Below are 18,890 nucleotides of genomic sequence, written 5' to 3'. Positions count from 1 at the left end.
TTTTCCACACCAAAGGTCAGTCAAGAAAACGCAGTGAAACTATTGTTATACGAAGTGGAAGAGTCCTAGCCCCAAGAGAATGGCATCAAGTTCTTGCTTGGAGATATGGTCGAAAGCTTTATCTAAGAGTTGATGGTAGTCTAAGCACTGGGACAATGCATGCTGGAGAAAGACTCCCAGCTCTTGGAAAGATTCTATATTTAGGTCAGTAGTCATATTTGATTTTTGTAGTGTTTCACTTTGAGTGTGTGTATGTGATACATGTGTGTGTAGCTGGATGTACCTCAGCTTCTTACAGAAATTGAGCAAGGAAAATAGTATATGCATCTTTGAGTGTTACTGTATTCATTGTGTGCTGCTTTTAATAAAATAATCTAAATAGAAAAACTGACAACCCCAAAAGACAAATTCACAAAACTGAAGTCTCTACGAGTTTGTACAAAGACAGCAGAGTTCAGATGTTACAGAGGCCTCACACTAATGGCAGGTAAAAAGCTTCTCTCTTCTACATTGCTGTCTTGCTCTGTTGCATATATTTCATCAGAATATATTGAATATATTTTATTCATTGCTGTTTAGAATGAATTATTAAATTATATTACTATAATTTATAATGAAGATACAGAGGCAATAATGAGATACTTGTTCAAGGTGTATCTATAATGTCTGTCATCATTAACGCTGCAATTGGACACAAAGTGTCAAATGCACATGTATAGGGTATGTTGCTAGTCATCAGGTACATAGTAGACATCCGCACTGCTATTTGGTTTTCAGACAGAAGTAACGTTCTTGGCCGGTCGTAACTTCCACATTTCACTCTGGCTCCTACATTATAAACAAAGTGGTCATTATCAGAAATTAAATTACCCCGAAGCACAGAAGATCAATTGAAAAAGGGATGGAGAAACTTTGTTATGAGAGAGATAATAAATTGAAACCTACTAACTTAGATGTTTACATTTGGAAAAGATAAATGGGTTAATGGGAGTAAAAAATAAGATGGAAATCTGGAAACAGTCATTGGAGAACCGGTGTAGTGGTCTAGTAGAAATTAGGGCAGTTAAATAGAAGATATGGTTTAGGATGATGATACATGACATTCAGCATTTGTTTATGCATTTCAAAAACCTTCATTACTTGTGACCATACTGACTTTGTTTGGAAACCATGACTGTGTGACTCATTTGTAGTTTTTTTCACTCTTTTTGTTTTATGTTTAATTTAACATAACATAATGACATTTTTGTTTACTGTTTGCTGCTGGAGTGGCTGTTGGGCTATCTGGAAGGGGGGAGGGGCAGTGGTTGGCCAGAAATTGCTGTCCATTGATATTTTCTGCTGGTGTGGAGCTGTGCCTCATTGTTTGTTATGATTTACACCATGGCCTATGCGGGATGCAAATAGTTTTGCATCAGCTGTTATGGTGTGAAAATGGCGTGATGAAATTTTTTAATTGACATTTGTTCGTATTTGGTTTTTATATTTGAAAGTCTAATTTGCATCACTGGTGCACTGGTGGAACAGTTGTGAGGCATTATACTGTTGCACTATTTGCCTTGGTACTGTTTTTCAATGTAATTCAGTGTACAAATGTTTTCTACATATATATAAACATTACACACTTAATACAACATGACGGCCTTGTATTGTGTCAGTGAGTATCGACTCTGCACAAATTTGAAAGGAAAATGCCCAATACTGATGAAATACATTAATATCTAAATATACACACTGTAAACCCTAATGAAACACCAGAGGGTATTTTTCATTATAGCGCTTATGAGGGTGAATCAAATGTAAACAGGATTTTTGTTCCTGAGCATCAGCAGTTGACAGGAGCGGACCTGCGAATCTAATATTGTTGAGTGGGGGCATTAGAAGTAGGGAGACCTGGCTATCACATATTTCCAACAGCTTCATCAGTAATGCTCATTATGTCGAAGCAACAGGTGCACCGCCCACTGTGTAAGGCATGATTGTAAAATTTTTTACTCCTGAAGGAGTTCAAATGACAAAAATTTTCCCAAGATTGACTGCACAGTTCAGTGATCAAACATTGTCATGGACACGCGTGCCTGACTGGCATAAAGAGCTCAAGGAATGATGAGAAAGTGTGGAAAATCAGCAATATGATTGCTGTCCTCAGACCACCATTACAGACAAAAACATTTGTATAATTCAAGACATTCTTGAAGGCGATCGACAACAGAGTATCACATATTACAGAACAGATCATAAATAGTTATGGGAGCTGTCAAGCGATCATAAAAAATGCCAAACAATTTTTTAAAGTGTGTTCCAGATTGGTCCCTTGCCTTTTGACTGAAATCAGAAGTTGAGGCATTTGGAGGTCTGTCAGAGCCTTACAGCAAGATTGGGAACATAGGATGAAGCAGTTTTGAGTCAGATAGTCACCTGCAATGAAATATGGGTCCATCACTACACTCCTGAATCCAAGCTAGAAAGGAGTGCTGGGGGAAAGGGGAGGGAGTCCCAGTGAAAGTCAAGACTCAACTGTCAAGTGGAAAGGTTATTTCTACCATTTTTTTTCAACCAGCGAGACGTCTTGCTCATTGATTTTTTGCAGGAATAATGCAAAATCAATGCTGTCTACTACTGTGAGCTGCTGAAGAAGGTGTGAAATGCATATCAGCCCAAAAGACGAGACCAACCAGTTTGACAGTTCATGCTCCTCCAAGACAATGCCAGGACCCATACTGCATGCAGGAAATGCACTGGATTCAACTTGATCATCCTCCCTACATCCAAGACCTATCGCCCTGAGATTTCCATTTGTCTGGACTGCTTAAAAAAGCTCTAGGAGAGCATCAATGTGAAGATGATGAGGGCATGGATAAATTCCTGTGCAATTGGTTCCTGATGCAGCCAGGTTCATTTTACGATGCTATGATTAAAAAACTTGCCTTCTCACTCAGAAAAATATATTTCTAAGGAGGGAACTATGGAAAAATAAGTTGCAACTGTCTTTTGTTTTTCAATAAATGAATTTTTTGTTAAATAAAACTTCCATTTACGTCTGATCAGGGTCTATGTGCCCTGGGACAATGAGGAAATCTGGGGAAAATGTGGATTTTTTTCATCTAGGAAAAACCAAGGAAATTCTTAGAATTACAGACATTTTTCATTGTTTTAGTATTCAGTTAATTTTTTATAAATTTAATTGGTAAGAACTGTTACTCTGGCAAAGAATTTTACTTTACCCTGCTGCTGCAGAATAATACTGCATAAAAGAGAGAATAATACCAAAAAAAATTACCTACAAAGAGAATGGGCCAAATAGAATGTGCCATTTACAATAACAAAACACAGTGCACACAGAAGTGTCTGCTGACAGCAAAATGTGTCACAGGCTTTAGGGTGAAGGGTGTATAATACTTCGTAACAACAAACTGCTTTCGGTGAGTGTGACATCACAACAGTTTACATTTCTAACAGATTGCAGGAAAATATTGTGAATGGTGGTTCAAGAAGCATTACTTTCAAGATAACATTTTGACAACCAGCCACTCAGAAAAATTTCAGGCCAGAAGATCAGCTCTTAACACAATTATTTAAAATTTTACTGTCTCATTTGTGTTAGCTATACATTAAAAGGCAACACACACCAAAAAAAGACCAATATTATTCATGACAGCTTAGGTTTTCTTGTAATTATACATGCATTAATTTAAACTATTAACTTTTCCTATTTGTATGTCCACGCTAGTTAAAAGTCATAATACTATTGGCTGACAGCAGCATGTGCCCTATGCTCTGAATATCTGCTATCATTGGCCAATGAGATTACTTGACGGTGAGCTACAATGGGCTTACAAAAGCACATCGTAATCTTGATTTCCGTGCTTCAGAAGCTACCGCACTGTATTTGATGGAATTCGTATTTATACTTTAGTGATACAAAAATATGCAGTGTACATGTTTCCATGCAACAAAGGTCTTCCCAAAATGCATTGTTTTTCCTGGATTTTGGTTCCTTAAATGGCAGGAAATTACATGCTTTACCTTTCAAAGGACTGATAACTCTTCCAGCTCTGAGAGAAAGTATATTGTTACTTAACGTGGAAAAAATGTACTTTTACCTGGGTATAGTGTATTCAGGGTGTATATGGCCCGGGACATCCGGGAGATCCGGTAAAAACCCGGGAATTTTTTAGAATTCCGGGATTTTTCATTCTTTTAGATTTCAATTACATTTTTGTAGGTTTGACGTGTAAGATCTGATACGCTGACAAAGAACTTTAGCCCACTGCTGCTGAATAATACTGCAGCAATGAAACATAAATCAGAGAATAACACCAAAATAGAAGTTTAGTTGCGTAGAAAATGAGTAATTTACACAATGCACAGACCAGTTTGCTGACACCGAAAAGTGTCAAGGGCTTTAGGTCGAAGATTATGCAGTACGTCCGTAACAACTAATGTGCATTCAATGTGCTTGCGTCGCAATTGTTTACATTTCTAACAGATCACTGGAAAATATTACGAATAGTGACTTGAGAAGCGTTACTTTCAAAGTAATTTTCCATGCAAGATGATGTATGTTACGTGTGAGAATGTGCAGTGAATTTCTTAAATCACAGGGCATTATAACTCTCATTCAAAACGTACCGGTAACACTTGAGGATCAACCGTTTGAAAAATTTCGGGCCCAGAAGATAAGTCATTTATGCCACTATTTAAAATTTTACCGCACATTTATATTTGATATGACTTAATGTGTAACACGTTAAAAAAAAACCAAGCGTCAAGTTAGTTTTCATATTTAATGTTGTTCTTTCATAGATAAAAAATTATGCAATCAATGGCAAAAAGTATAATTGACCTTCAAAAAAATTAATAATGTGTTACTGAGCAATGTCACAAGTCTCTTCATGCCAGAGCACTTCGACTTTTCTATACTATAGAAAAGACGAAGTGTTCTGGCATGCAGAACAATACCAGTTCGCTTCTTTTCTACTTTTTTTGCCGGTGAATTGGATCTTCGTCTCCGAACAGCTCTAACGTTCGCTACTACTTCTTTCTAACTAATCCTATAAATGGACAACAGAAGCCAGCACCAGTCAAGCGACAGGTAGCTGGACATCCGTACCTTGTTCTTGTATGAAATTAGTCCAGTTTTAGAGCGAAAACCTGCGTCAAGCGCAGCTACTATATTCCCCGCTCTAAAATTTGCTTTCAGTAAGGACAAGTATGTCTTTCACCTCTTCCATTCCTCAATTTATCTGATTTTATTATTATTTTTTTATTTAAATACAAAAGCTTGTGGTTTAATCGCTGTTAAATACCTTTAATTACTGTCTTTGGTTTTAGAATAATAAGAGATTTTTTCCGTAAAATATTTTGTGCATTTTTACAGTCCTTTCTTTTCGGATTTTCGTGTTGCTAAATTTTAGCTCTGGTCTTTATTATAATACTTAATTTCTGAAATTAGGTTTATTTTTCAAATATTTTTTAATCACAGAAGTTATTGTTTGAAATGTATATTTAAATATCTGTGGGAATTAGCAGTTTCAAATAAATAACACTGTCATATTAATTTGTTTTAAAAACATTTTATTAAAGAAACATTTTAATTATTATTAGACAATACAACAAATAATTTAGAAGGAAGTACCATGTTTAACAACAAATACTGTAATTTACGAATTGACCTTGGAGAATAACTCACTTGGAACTGTGTGCGAGAGCATTGATTCGTTCTGTAATAGATTCTCGCTCTATCTGAGCATTTTGAATGGTCCCCTCAACTTTTGCCTTCTTCTCTTTAAGCTGTCTTATTTCTGCGTCAACAATCTTCCTTTTAGCCAGATGATCCTTTTTCCTGTATGACTCCTAGTTTCGATTTTTGAGGTCTTCAGCATATCGATCTCGTGAGTTTCTTACAGAGTGTATAAGGGACTTTGTTATAGGCACTCCTTGGACTCCGCCGTGTGCCTTGACGGCGTCGTACATCAGTCTTCTGCTCATTACAGATTGTTCCCTCATATTCTCGAAGAGGCACTCTTTGTTCACCGAGAATCCTCGCTTCGCAGCTGCTTGACCGTGCGACAAAGTGAGCGCGATTTCCATTGCCTTCTGCAGCTCGTGGCACGTTGCATTCTGGTTTTTGAGACATTTCATCCAAAACTCATCCAGCCGTTGCTCCTTTTTGTTGAATGTTTCGAATTTTGTTTTGCAGTTCTTCTTTACAACAGAAGCTTCTGCTTTATCGGCACATACACCATCCATCCAATTGCTCTCCGCCAAAATCTGTAGAAAGGAATGAAATCGTTTGGGACCAGCCTCCCTGCACGCTATTGTGGGATCAAAGCAGCTTACAGCTTTCGTCAACCTAAAGTGTAAGGGAGATTTTTCCATCAACTTTGACACAAGCTTGATCATTCCTCTTCTGCATTCGCTCCGGAACTTAGAGCGATTTCAAGGGCTGTGAGAGACCTGCCCTTTCTGAATTCATTCTTGACAGCGAACCCAATCTTGACGTGGTTCACACCCAAAAGATTGGATTCTTTGTCCAAATTAACTGACGGTGAAATCTTCGTCGGCTGCACAAAACGTGTCATCGTTGTCTCCATTATCTCCGTCAAAGCAGAGTGGAGGAATGGTGCTAACGGCCAATTGGATTGGAAATCCTTTAGGAAAGGTGTCAAGCCTCCAGCAAGAGTCTTGAGAAAGGCAATTTTCAGACCAAGTAACTTGTCCTTGAGGTGATCCTCCACTATTCTGTAGCTAGCATATTTTGGTTTGTTTTTTTCTTCCAGTTTTCCAACAAATATTCGCAGAAACGGAAGCATTACTAGAGCTCACTGAGCAACTTCCACATTCTCCAGCCATCGGATCGCGCAAAACTTTAAGGGAAACAGCTCCGATTCCGTTGTCGAAATACACGGAGCTTTTCTGGCAGGGACATCCTTAAAAAGATTGTACAAGGCACGTAAAAACTGAATTATCATCCACTGTGTTTCTTGAACTGCGGACTTGAAGGCGCCGTGAACAACGTGAAGCCCACACGTTCCAATTTCCAGTAAAACGGTGTCTACGCCTTCCATTTCTTTCAAAAAAATTTTAAGTTCCCTTAAGAACGCGAAGTTGACGTTAGGGCCGTCCATCGATACTTGTAAAAGTTTTTTCATTGCTTCACTGGGAATTTTTTTCTTGAAGGACTCGAGTAGCTTAGCTGCCGTCGAACTGCCTAGAAAAGCCGATGTGTATTAACGGGTGCACACTAGATTTTTTTTTAATGTCCCAATAACGCACTAAAATGTCCATCTGGATTCTTTTGCACACCTTGTTCAAGGATTCGTCAAAAGAAACAACAATCCTTGATGCGTTTACGAGGTCAGATTTAATTTCAGACTCAAAGAAGGGAGCTAGTCCATATTGCACGATATAACCGATTTTGTCCTTTTGTAAGCGCATGCTCTTGGCCACTTCACTGGCGGGGAACATTGCGGGGAAAAGCAACACGTCGTTCGCAGAACTATGCAGTGACTTGTGTGAAATGATGCACTCCAAACACCACAGTATTTCTGCCTTTGTTACTTCGTCCTTTATTGCCATCCGATCAATTCCTCCCAGTTTATTCCCGGCTTTTGACATTGCAGTGACATGCTTTTGCGGAGGCACAACAATTCCAGCGGCCAACGCCACTGAATCCGCAGATGTGGTAGTGGAAGTAGAATCTGGCTGCTGGGTTGAAGTGGTCGCCGCCGGTCGGGTGTAGATGTACAAACTTGCTGTGCTTCTCATGGCAGCTGCTTTCGCGACGTGCTTCTTGGATTTTGTCATGTGACTTGTAAGAGCCAATCTTCCAATAGTACGGATGTTAATGAGGGTCCCTGGACATCACCCACATTTAGCACTATAAAGGTCTGTAGGTACTTTCACCAACCAGTCCTTGAATGCTGGATCTGAAAGCCAGCTATCTTGAAAACCAATCGACATGGCGCAGTCGCAGTGGTTGTTGGTGGGTAACCTTTATTGGAGAAAGAGGAAAGATGGATGTAAATTAGGCTGCTCCTCGTTATTACGCATAATGAAATATGACACAATGAGTGTTACCTACCTTGTCAGTTTATAAAACTTTGCCCCGCACGTGTGCAGAACTGAATTCAGCAGGTGAGCCGAGCACACTGACTACTGACAGACTGTGTGATTTGAAAATCGAATGAGGCACGTTCAACAACACTGTCTCTGCCAAGCAACAATCAGTGTTAATTATGATATTATTAGTAGCGCTGCGTTTGTTGACACTTAAAGAAACTATGAATGACAAGACTTATCAACCAGTCTTACTCCAGTAATCTGTTGCACGTTTCTAGCTAATTTTACACGTACAGTACGGCACCTCAATTATAAAGACGAAAGATATTAAGGCCACCGCCCTCATCGAGCAAAGCTCTGAAGGCTTCGCCACCTTTTCGTTCTAGCTTATTCCTTACCATGAGGCTTCTCCTCTCTCTCTCTCTCTCTCTCTCTCTCTCTCTCTATATATATATATATATATATATATATATATATATATATATATATATATATATATATATATAATGGAAGGAAACATTCCACGTGGGAAAAAATTATATATAAAAACAAAGATGAGGTGACTTACCGAACAAAAGCGCTGGCAGGTCGATAGACACACAAACACACACAAACATACACACAAAATTCAAGCTTTCGCAACAAACTGTTGCCTCATCAGGAAAGAGGGAAGGAGAGGGGAAGACGAAAGGAAGTGGGTATTAAGGGAGAGGGTAAGGAGTCATTCCAATCCCGGGAGCGGAAAGACTTACCTTAGGGGGAAAAAAGGACAGGTATACACTCGCACACACGCACATATCCATCCACACATACAGACACAAGCAGACATATTTAAAGACAAAGAGTTTGGGCAGAGATGTCAGACGAGGCAGAAGTGTAGAGGCAAAGAAGTTGTTGAAAGACAGGTGAGGTATGAGTGGCGGCAACTTGAAATTAGCGGAGATTGAGGCCTGGCGGATGACGAGAAGAGAGGATATACTGAAGGGCAAGTTCCCATCTCCGGAGTTCGGATAGGTTGGTGCTGGTGGGAAGTATCCAGATAACCCGGACGGTGTAACACTGTGCCAAGATGTGCTGGCTGTGCACCAAGGCATGTTTAGCCACAGGGTGATCCTCATTACCAACAAACACTGTCTGCCTGTGTCCATTCATGCGAATGGACAGTTTGTTGCTGGTCATTCCCACATAGAATGCATCACAGTGTAGGCAGGTCAGTTGGTAAATCACGTGGGTGCTTTCACACATGGCCCTGCCTCTGATCGTGTACACCTTCCGGGTTACAGGACTGGAGTAGGTGGTGGTGGGAGGGTGCATGGGACAGGTTTTGCATCGGGGGCGGTTACAAGGATAGGAGCCAGAGGGTAGGGAAGGTGGTTTGGGGATTTCATTTCCCTATGAAATCCCCAAACCACCTTCCCTACCCTCTGGCTCCTATCCTTGTAACCGCCCCCGATGCAAAACCTGTCCCATGCACCCTCCCACCACCACCTACTCCAGTCCTGTAACCCGGAAGGTGTACACGATCAGAGGCAGAGCCACGTGTGAAAGCACCCACGTGATTTACCAACTGACCTGCCTACACTGTGATGCATTCTATGTGGGAATGACCAGCAACAAACTGTCCATTCGCATGAATGGACACAGGCAGACAGTGTTTGTTGGTAATGAGGATCACCCTGTGGCTAAACATGCCTTGGTGCACAGCCAGCACATCTTGGCACAGTGTTACACCGTCCGGGTTATCTGGATACTTCCCACCAGCACCAACCTATCCGAACTCCGGAGATGGGAACTTGCCCTTCAGTATATCCTCTCTTCTCGTCATCCGCCAGGCCTCAATCTCCGCTAATTTCAAGTTGCCTCCACTCATACCTCACCTGTCTTTCAACAACTTCTTTGCCTCTACACTTCTGCCTCGACTGACATCTCTGCCCAAACTCTTTGTCTTTAAATATGTCTGCTTGTGTCTGTATGTGTGGATGGATATGTGCGTGTGTGCGAGTGTATACCTGTCCTTTTTTCCCCCTAAGGTAAGTCTTTCCGCTCCCGGGATTGGAATGACTCCTTACCCTCTCCCTTAAAACCCACTTCCTTTCGTCTTCCCCTCTCCTTCCCTCTTTCCTGATGAGGCAACAGTTTGTTGCGAAAGCTTGAATTTTGTGTGTGTGTTTGTGTTTGTTTGTGTGTCTATCGACCTGCCAGCGCTTTTGTTCGGTAAGTCACCTCATCTTTGTTTTTATATATAATTTTTCCCACGTGGAATGTTTCCTTCCATTATATATATATATATATATATATATATCTCTGCTGCTATTGGTTGCTTGCTCTTGTCTCCCATCCACAATTTCTAAGTTATGAAGTCTGCCGGTTACAAAGGACTTGGCCTCCCAGTTACTTTACAGCTGAGGCGCTTTACTGTTTGTAAAATTTCCAAAGTGCTTTACTTGGTAGACCTTCTGTTGTACATATACCGATTTTAATGTAAAGTCCATATTCTGTAGCAGCGTACATGTTGATTTACTTGTAGAGGAATGATTTACCCGCTTAATTTTAAAATATGGTTTTACTTGACATCCAGTACATTGATAATGTCACTTTTTATGTATCCCTCGGTACCTAGAAACGTAATAAACCCTGTTCAGCTGTTATTGTTGTCTTCACGTTATGTTTTCTTGCTGTTCTTTGACGTACTTGCAAGCCCCCTCTCCATATTTTTCTGCTAATCAAGTCCGCAATAAAGGAAACACTCTGGATGATGATTCAGTTTGTACATGCCTTGTAAAACCTATTTAAGGATTTCCATTCCAGACTAGCTCTGTATATTTGGACCATTGAATCGGAACATTTGCCCTTAAAGATTTGCGTGATCCGATGGCTGGAGAACTTAGATGTTGCGGAGTGCACTCTAGTAACTGCTTCTGTATTTGCCAATGTTTGTTGCAAAGATAGAGCACAAAAACAACTCGAAACGTGCTAGCTACACGGTAGTCTACGATCATCTGAAGAACATGCTACTCGGCTCAATAAACTCGTATTTCGAGACTCTTGCTCCAGACTTTTCTTCTTTAATTATTGACCAACTTACGTAATGTTTTTGTTTACGAATTATTTGCCAGCTAGTATTTTCCTGTAATACTGTCTGGACGTTTTTTTTCTCTTTACATATACCATGTTATATTTTTTGGCATTGAATGTATAAACGGCAATTGTTTTATTTGTATTTAATCACGGTAACAGCGGCTGTATTATTACGGCGTTTCAAGGTATTGGGATTTTGAGCAGGCATGTAACGATGTTAGCTGCTGAAAGCGATGGCTCGTCTTTTGTGTGATCGAGTGCTGGCTTGGTCATCTCACCTCACCTCCTCAGCTCGCAGCGATGTCTCTTCCCACTTCATCCAGTCACTGGATCGCTTTGCATTGACCAGCTGACGCCATGGTGACTCCTATTCTGTCCCATCCTTCATTGCCACTCCAGTCCCAGCCAGGCAGAACGCAGAATGCTCTCAAAGATCCCTATACCTTGTTGTGAGTGCTCGCAGCCTTAAGTCAGTGGGTATTTAAATGTTGTACAGTATATTCAGAGTTTCGAATAAAAACAATGTAAAAGTTGATGCATCACTCTTCGAGAAAACATGACACTGACTACAGCTAAGTATAAACTTCACTTTGTAAAGGTTCTCCTAAATCGCTGCAGCTATGATCACGAAATAAAAACTAAATAGTGTTATTGGAAAACGGCTTATGGAAAGTTTAGGGGTTTTATACTTCCGAGCACTTTAGGAAACGAAATCCAGCAAAAAACAACGCGTTTTGGAAAGATCTTTGATTCGCATCGGCATTTGGACTGCATGTTTGCGTAATACGAAAGTATATGTATGAAATACATCAAATACAGCAGTTTAGTTTCTGAAGCATTCTTAGGTTCCTGCCTAACCACGCCCTTCGAGAAAAAACAGCAAAACATTGTTAATGCCCAATATTATAAGTAAAAGTTCAGCTTTTTGTGAAGATATAGTGTACTTACATTACTTTAACCCATTAACCTTTCGTCTTTGTATGGTCGTGCTACTTAACAATGATGCTGCTAGTGGTTGAGTACATAACATGTCTTATGCACTGATCGAGGCCCACGAGAAAGACAGGCCGCGGTGCGTACTTCACAAAGAACGGCCTCAGCTCCCTAGTTCCCTTAACTCAGCGGGCAAAATGCGAATAAAATCTGTTAACTCGCAACCGGGTGCGTGCATACTAACGAGAATTTCATCTAGTACTGGAATCCGTTATTATGAAATCTTACTGATTACTGTTCGTACAACAAAATTTAAAATCATTTCTCGATAGATATGGTATAACCGCTTGTTTACAGTATTTAGTCTCTTCTTCGTAACAGTTCTCCTTTCATAGAAGATGTGGTGCCTAACGCAACTGTTAATCATTTTGGTATAATTTTAATTGTCAAATTAGACCCTGTTAGTAGGCCTATGGACTTCTTATCATTGTAGGACTAATAATAGTGGATTCCAATAGTCGATGGAATTCTCGTTCACACATACACATTTAGTTACGTTAACCAGTGTAGAAACGCACTTTGCTAAGTTGAGCGAGATCGGCCTACGTTCGTAACGTACGCGCCGCGGCCTGTCTTTCTCATAGGCCTCATGCTCTGAATAACTGCTGTCATTCGCTAGCGAGATCACGTGACATGAGCTATGACTGGCTGACAAAAGTGCATCGCTCAACGCTATCTCTATTTTAAGGCTTCGGAAGCTACCGTGCTGTAACTTGTGGAATTTGTGTATATACTTTCGCTATACGAAAATAAAATCTGTCCATATTGTCTCGCATCAAACATCTTTCCAAACGCATTGTTTTTTCCTGTTTCCTAAAGTACTGGGATGTCCTCAGCCGGTATAAGACCTTCACTATTCAAAGGACTGATAGGTTTTACAGCTCCGAGGGAAAGTATACTGTTGCTTAACACGGATGTATTTTCACCCGCTTTATACGTAATTTCATCCGGGAGAAATTGTGTTTTTAACCGGGAAATCGGGGAGGGAAAAATCCGGGAATTTTTTTTCCTTGTCCACGTAGACACCCTGGTATTTTCGCCCAGGTGAAAATGTATTTTTAACTGGAAATTTTTTTTTCTTGTCCATGTATACACCCTGTTGATTCACCCTTCTGTTAGGGATTCTTCCTTTTTTTTAGTTCATACATTAATACTTAAAGAGTCTCCTGCAGCTTTCATTATCACGATTGTGTGGAGAGTCACTTGATGAAAAAATAATGTAAGCAAGACTGACCATATCAATTTTTTCTGGAATGCTTCAATGTGTTGCATCCCAGAGAGCAGACATTTTTCTTTCCAACATGTACCACACTCCTCAGTTGGCTGCACCCTGTCTCCTTGTTAAATAAGAGCCCCAGCTGAACTCACTAAGGTAAAGTTTGATTTTGCTTATCCCTTGCCGCCATTTCTCTAAGTGATCTTCTTTTCAAGGTCCATTTTTATCTTTGTGTTTCCAGCTACTGTTAGGAAGAATTCATTGTCTTTATTAGCCAACAATTTGATTCTAACATCATATGCTCAGACATTACTGCATCAGGGCATTGAAGATCATTTGCCTTACAACATTTATTAATTTCATGCCAAATAATGTTCCAAATTGTATTTGCTTTCTACGGTATTCCACAACTGAAAGCAGGATCATCAATGAGATACAACACTTATCAATGAAAGCAAGTTTTTAGTGAACACCAATGCACAGTCAGAACAGAACTGACTTGCTGGATGGTGGTTGCAGCTGTTTATACAAACATCAAATATTCCAGAAGGCTAGTTCTTGCACAAATATTGAATATTCCAGAATATTCAAATATAACATATTTCATGTATCTTCCAGATGTGGTAAGCTCTAAATAAAATGGAATTGCTGGTGGTAGTGGTTGAACTGGTGACCTGCAGCATCTCAGCCAGCTATTGTAACGACTACACCACACTGTGTGCACCACATTTTGTGACATTGCTCACTCTCCCAGAGAAACAGTGTTCCATTGTTTCAAAATTCTCTTTGGCACCAGCTATAGCACCCTGAATCCAGATCTTGTCAATGGTCTTCTGTAGGACAACTCTGAGGGATCCTCACATTCTGGTCATGTTGTCACATACTTCTTGCTATGATAAGCATCAGTCCCTCCCATTGAAGCATCATGTTTGTCAAAAGGGTCTTTCATTCTCATGAACCTCCCATTATTGATCTGCACCTTTGGACTGTAATAGAGCTTCATACGGATGACATGGGCAGCATCTCTCTGCTTTTGTATTCTCAATGAAGGATCATAATCCTCGACTTCATGTATGAAGTTGCGAAACTGATGAAGGATATGATATGGGCCAAAGTAGTGTTAAGCAACTTTCCAAGTTGTCGTGCTTTCCACACAGGGGTAAAAACTCTGTAACATGTTTCCTAGGCTCTATCTCACTGGTCAGCACTTGGCATTATAGTGCTCTCGGTGTTTCTCCCGGACATCCAGAGTCTGTATGTTAGCCAGGCACCTTTTTTCTTTTGTACTGGTGATGAGGTGCTTCACATAGTCATCCTGAGCAATGTCTGGCTGAAATGGGAAATGGACATTGTTGTGTCAGCCTCATGACCATTGGAATGTAATGTCACTGTTCTGTAACTGGACTGCACCAAGAAGATTTGATTTGATTTGATTTCTTTATTAATACGTGAAACAATTTACAATATATGGATTTCGTCACTGAATAATAGACAATTTTACAGTTTAAATTTGTTTCTTACACAGTAGTTGACAGTGAAATTTTCTTATAATCTAATTTACAATTTACAATAATCTAATTTCTCCACTTAGTTTAACACAGTACTTTCAGATTTTAAGTAACCTTTTTTAATTCAAGTATTCCATTACTGTATAGTAACTTTTATTTTGTAAAATTTTTTTTAGTTTTTCTTTGAAGGAGGAGATTGTCTCTATGTCTTTTATGTTTTGCGGTAATTTATTATATAATTTGATGGCATTGTACAGTAGACTCTGTTGCATTTTAACTTTATTTTTTCTATCCAGATGCAAATTATTGCAGTTCCTAGTTTCGTAACCATGTACAGAACCATTGTTAACATAGTGTCCAATATTTTTTTTTAATGTACATAACATTCTGAAAAATATATTCACATGGGACAGTTAAAATTTCCAGCATTTTAAAAAGTTCAAGGCAGTGAGCCATGCTGCCACTCTTGGTCATTATAGTACTGCTCTTGTCTGAAATTTGAATATAGCTTTGATATTTTTCCTGTTCATTCCCCAGAATATTATCCCATAACTAATAACAGGATGGATGTACGCAAAGTATACTGATCTAATACATGAAATATTGCATGCTCAAGTAAGAACTCTGAGGGCATAGCATGCTGTAGAGATTCTGTTATGAAGTATTTTTACATGGTTTTCTCACTTCAACTGACTATCAATTTGCATGCCAAGAAATTTTGTGCTTTCCACCCATTGTATGGTTTCACTACCAAACTTCAGGTTATTATAATATGGTTTTTTGTTTATGTAAAAGTTCATAGCACTTGTTTTCTTAATATTAAGCATGACTTTGTTGTTAGCTGCCCACTCATATAAACTGTTTAGTGTTTCTTCAGCTTTCTCTCTTAGATCTAGATGTGATGTGTCACTGATTAGCACAGATGTGTTACCTTCCAAGTGATCTGTCACCCTGATGCTACTCATACATGTTGTTTACTTCAGTTATTTTCTTATACAGTCACCTGACTTGAAGGTTCATGATGTAATGGACCTGCTATGCAGTGCCACCAGTTCTTGCTGTGTGACTTCTTCACTTTCTCCAGAGGGTAAAGGTCTGCAGTAGAGTTTTGAACTATTCAGGCTACTAAATGACATAAACATCTTTCAGTAACTCTTCTGTACTTTGTCTCAGATATATATTAACATGTAGCACAGTGGGTGTACGGATCACTTGTGAATTTGTAGACCAGAACAACATCTCTGAATAGACTCTTAGAACAGAACAGAATAGAATGGAATGACATTTCCCTTAAGCTTTATTTCAACTGTTTTTGGGTGCTTTCATTATCAACAGTGCCTCTTGTTCTGTGCCTTCCAAAACACTACCAAGCTATGACACCATAGTATAAGCAACACTGCCACAACAAGTGGAGACACTTGATCGCCGTCAAACTTCGCTGATGTCCTGTGCTCATCCTTCTTCCATCATATCTGCAAGGGCATCCAATCAAAGCACACACAGTGGAAAGTTCTCTACTTAAATACTATATAAACAACATTTTACATGAACATCTATCATCAGCTTAAGATAGAGGAGTGTAACACATTATTCTGAATGAACAACATGCCACACCACATAGTGGAGCAGACATAATGGTGTGCAGCCAGTAGTGTCTTGCTTCACTGTGTTGTTTGCCAATATCATGATGGGCAGTATTGTATCTCATTCTCTCTGTTTGACATCAACGTACACTGAGATTATAGTTTTGAGTGTAAAGTGTTCTGTGAGGCCATTCATCTGAGGGTGGTAGGCACTTGCCGTGTTGTGGGTGAAGTCGCAACATGAAATTACCTCTGACCGTAGTCTTAACTGTAAAACTTTTCCATGATTGGAGGTCATCACATGTGGTGCTCTATGCTTCCAAATTATGTTTTCTATAATGAACTTTGCAATTTCTGGAGTGTAGGCAGTTGACGCAGCTTTGGTGACAGCATAGTCAGTGAGGTAGTCAGTGCATTCCCGTTTGTCGACTTTGGGAGCTTCCCCAAGAGGTCAGTTCCAATTCAGTGGAAGGTGCTGCTGAAGATAAGATTGCTGCCAGACCCCAGGAGGTAATTGCAGCGTGCACTTCTGTCATTGACATTCCTTGCAATGGCTCATGTAGTCTCTAACAGATGAGTCTTCATGAATCCCAGGAGATCATATGTTGGAGCATCATCGAAATACTTATAGCTGGCTGTAGATGAGCTGGGATAATGAGCAACAATATCTGCCCCATTTCCTCTTGTACAATGCTCCATTTATTAATTCGAATTATCCTTTGTATAGATCCTTCTCCTTCAAGGCTTCTATGGTTTTCAGTTGCACTAGATCTTCCCTCTGATCAGCTGAAGTGTCATTTAATTCAGTGATGGCTGAGGTTTCGTCCATGCTGGTGTGTTCTGCCAAAGGATTCCTTGAAGTCTAGTTGGTGTCCTTGTGCCTGCATCCACTTGTGTATATCACTATGGTGTATATCACTGCAATGTCATACTCCTGAAGCCTCATTACCCATCTCGCTATTCAACATGATGAATCCTTCAGGATAGTCATTGAGCAGAGAGAATTTTGGTCTGTCACAATAGTGAATGGTTTGCCAAATAAAAATAGCCAGAATCTGTTGATAGCACAAGCAAGTGCAAGGCACTGTTTCTCAGTAGTAGTGTAGTTCATTTTGGACTTGGAGGGTACTCTGGAAGTGTAAGCTCCCACCCTGTTGGCACCTTCCTGAATATGCGCGAGTACAAAGAAGGTGTGAGAGCCTCCTTAAGGGCAAGGAAAGATCTTTCTTGCGCCCCTTTTGAGACAGATTTGTCTTCTCCCAGCAAAAATCCTTGAAAAATGTGTGCCTTGGTACAGTAAACATTTCTCACAAAGTGTGCCAAGAAGTTGCGAAATCTGTAACTGCTGTTATGTTCTCTAGATCAGGATGGACTTCATCTCCATTCATTAGGCGCCCAAAGTTCTTTTGTCTTAGGTGGCAAAGGGGCATGTTTTTTGATTCAGGTGGAGGCCTGCAGTCTGATCACACTTTAACAAGGTCGTCAGGCAGCTTAGATGTTCTTCAGTGTATTCAAAAAATGACAGTGTCACCCACATAGCTAATCCATGTCATTCATTTAAGGTGTCTAAGCAGGTTGTCCATCACGCATTCAAATGTGGCTGGAGCATTACACAATGCAAACAGCATTATTTTGAACTCAAAGAGTCAACCAGAGGTTATGAAGGCTGTGTTTTTAATGGTCAGCCTCATCAACCTCAGTTTGCTGTAGTGTGTCTGCATGTTTTGTTGCTTTCAAACAGCCTAAGGTATCATCAATGCACAGCAGTAGATAGTCACCTTTCTTTGTGATTTTGTTCAGTTGTTGGTAGTTGACATAAACGCTGTGTGCCACCCTTCTTCTTCACAAGGATCACAGGAGAGGATCAAGGATACTCTGAAGGTTCAATGATGTCCTCTGGCAGCATCTTCTCCACTTCCTCCTGGATTATCCATCATTCAGCTGGTGACATAATATATGAGTGCTGGGTAGTTGGCGTATGGTCCACAGTGTTGGTAACACGTTTCCCTGTGGGACAGTTGGTCTGTTTTTACTCCACTTTGGATTTGAAAGCGTCTGAAGATTATCAATACTGGCTATCACTTGCTGACAATGTTCCTCAGTCAGACAAGACCCTATTCCCAGATTGGTAGTACCTTCCTCCACTGCATTATCTGTAGTGGTAGTGGAGCATGACTCTTCATTGACGACACTAAGCTGCCCTTCCTGGACTGGTTCATCTGTCACTGTGCACGTGCATTTGGGGATGAGGATGAACTGTAGCTGTACATGACAATTATTGATCCAAAGTTCTTCTGGACCACCTTCAATGCTTAAGATCATCACTGGTATGTAGATTTCTTTTGTAAGCCTGAGTAGAATTTCATTTCATCAAAAGCTCTAAGCTTAGCTGAGATTCTTTATAGGCAACTGGAAATCATCTTATTGATGATGGCAGGATAACAATGT

The 18,890-nt window shown here is 40.0% G+C and overlaps 1 protein-coding gene across 1 annotated transcript in view; it reads left to right on the top strand.

The window, feature by feature from the left end:
• LOC124796061 (protein eyes shut-like) overlaps window positions 1-18,890 on the top strand; it is a 227,585-nt gene that overhangs the window by 197,929 nt on the left and 10,766 nt on the right. Inside the window, 14 exon segments of the mRNA XM_047260149.1 lie at window positions 16-204; window positions 383-515; window positions 620-713; window positions 4,929-5,026; window positions 5,934-6,161; window positions 6,203-6,293; window positions 6,397-6,712; window positions 6,783-6,894; window positions 7,092-7,227; window positions 7,436-7,740; window positions 7,839-7,890; window positions 7,973-8,089; window positions 8,343-8,443; window positions 10,873-10,996. Coding sequence (XP_047116105.1) covers window positions 16-204; window positions 383-515; window positions 620-713; window positions 4,929-5,026; window positions 5,934-6,161; window positions 6,203-6,293; window positions 6,397-6,712; window positions 6,783-6,894; window positions 7,092-7,227; window positions 7,436-7,740; window positions 7,839-7,890; window positions 7,973-8,089; window positions 8,343-8,443; window positions 10,873-10,996 — 2,096 coding nt within the window.

Source organism: Schistocerca piceifrons, chromosome 4 (genome assembly GCF_021461385.2).
Source record: "Schistocerca piceifrons isolate TAMUIC-IGC-003096 chromosome 4, iqSchPice1.1, whole genome shotgun sequence".
Lineage (NCBI taxonomy): Eukaryota > Metazoa > Arthropoda > Insecta > Orthoptera > Acrididae > Schistocerca > Schistocerca piceifrons.
The sequence above is the reverse complement of the archived record's forward strand: the minus strand, read 5'-3'. Positions and strand labels throughout refer to the sequence as shown.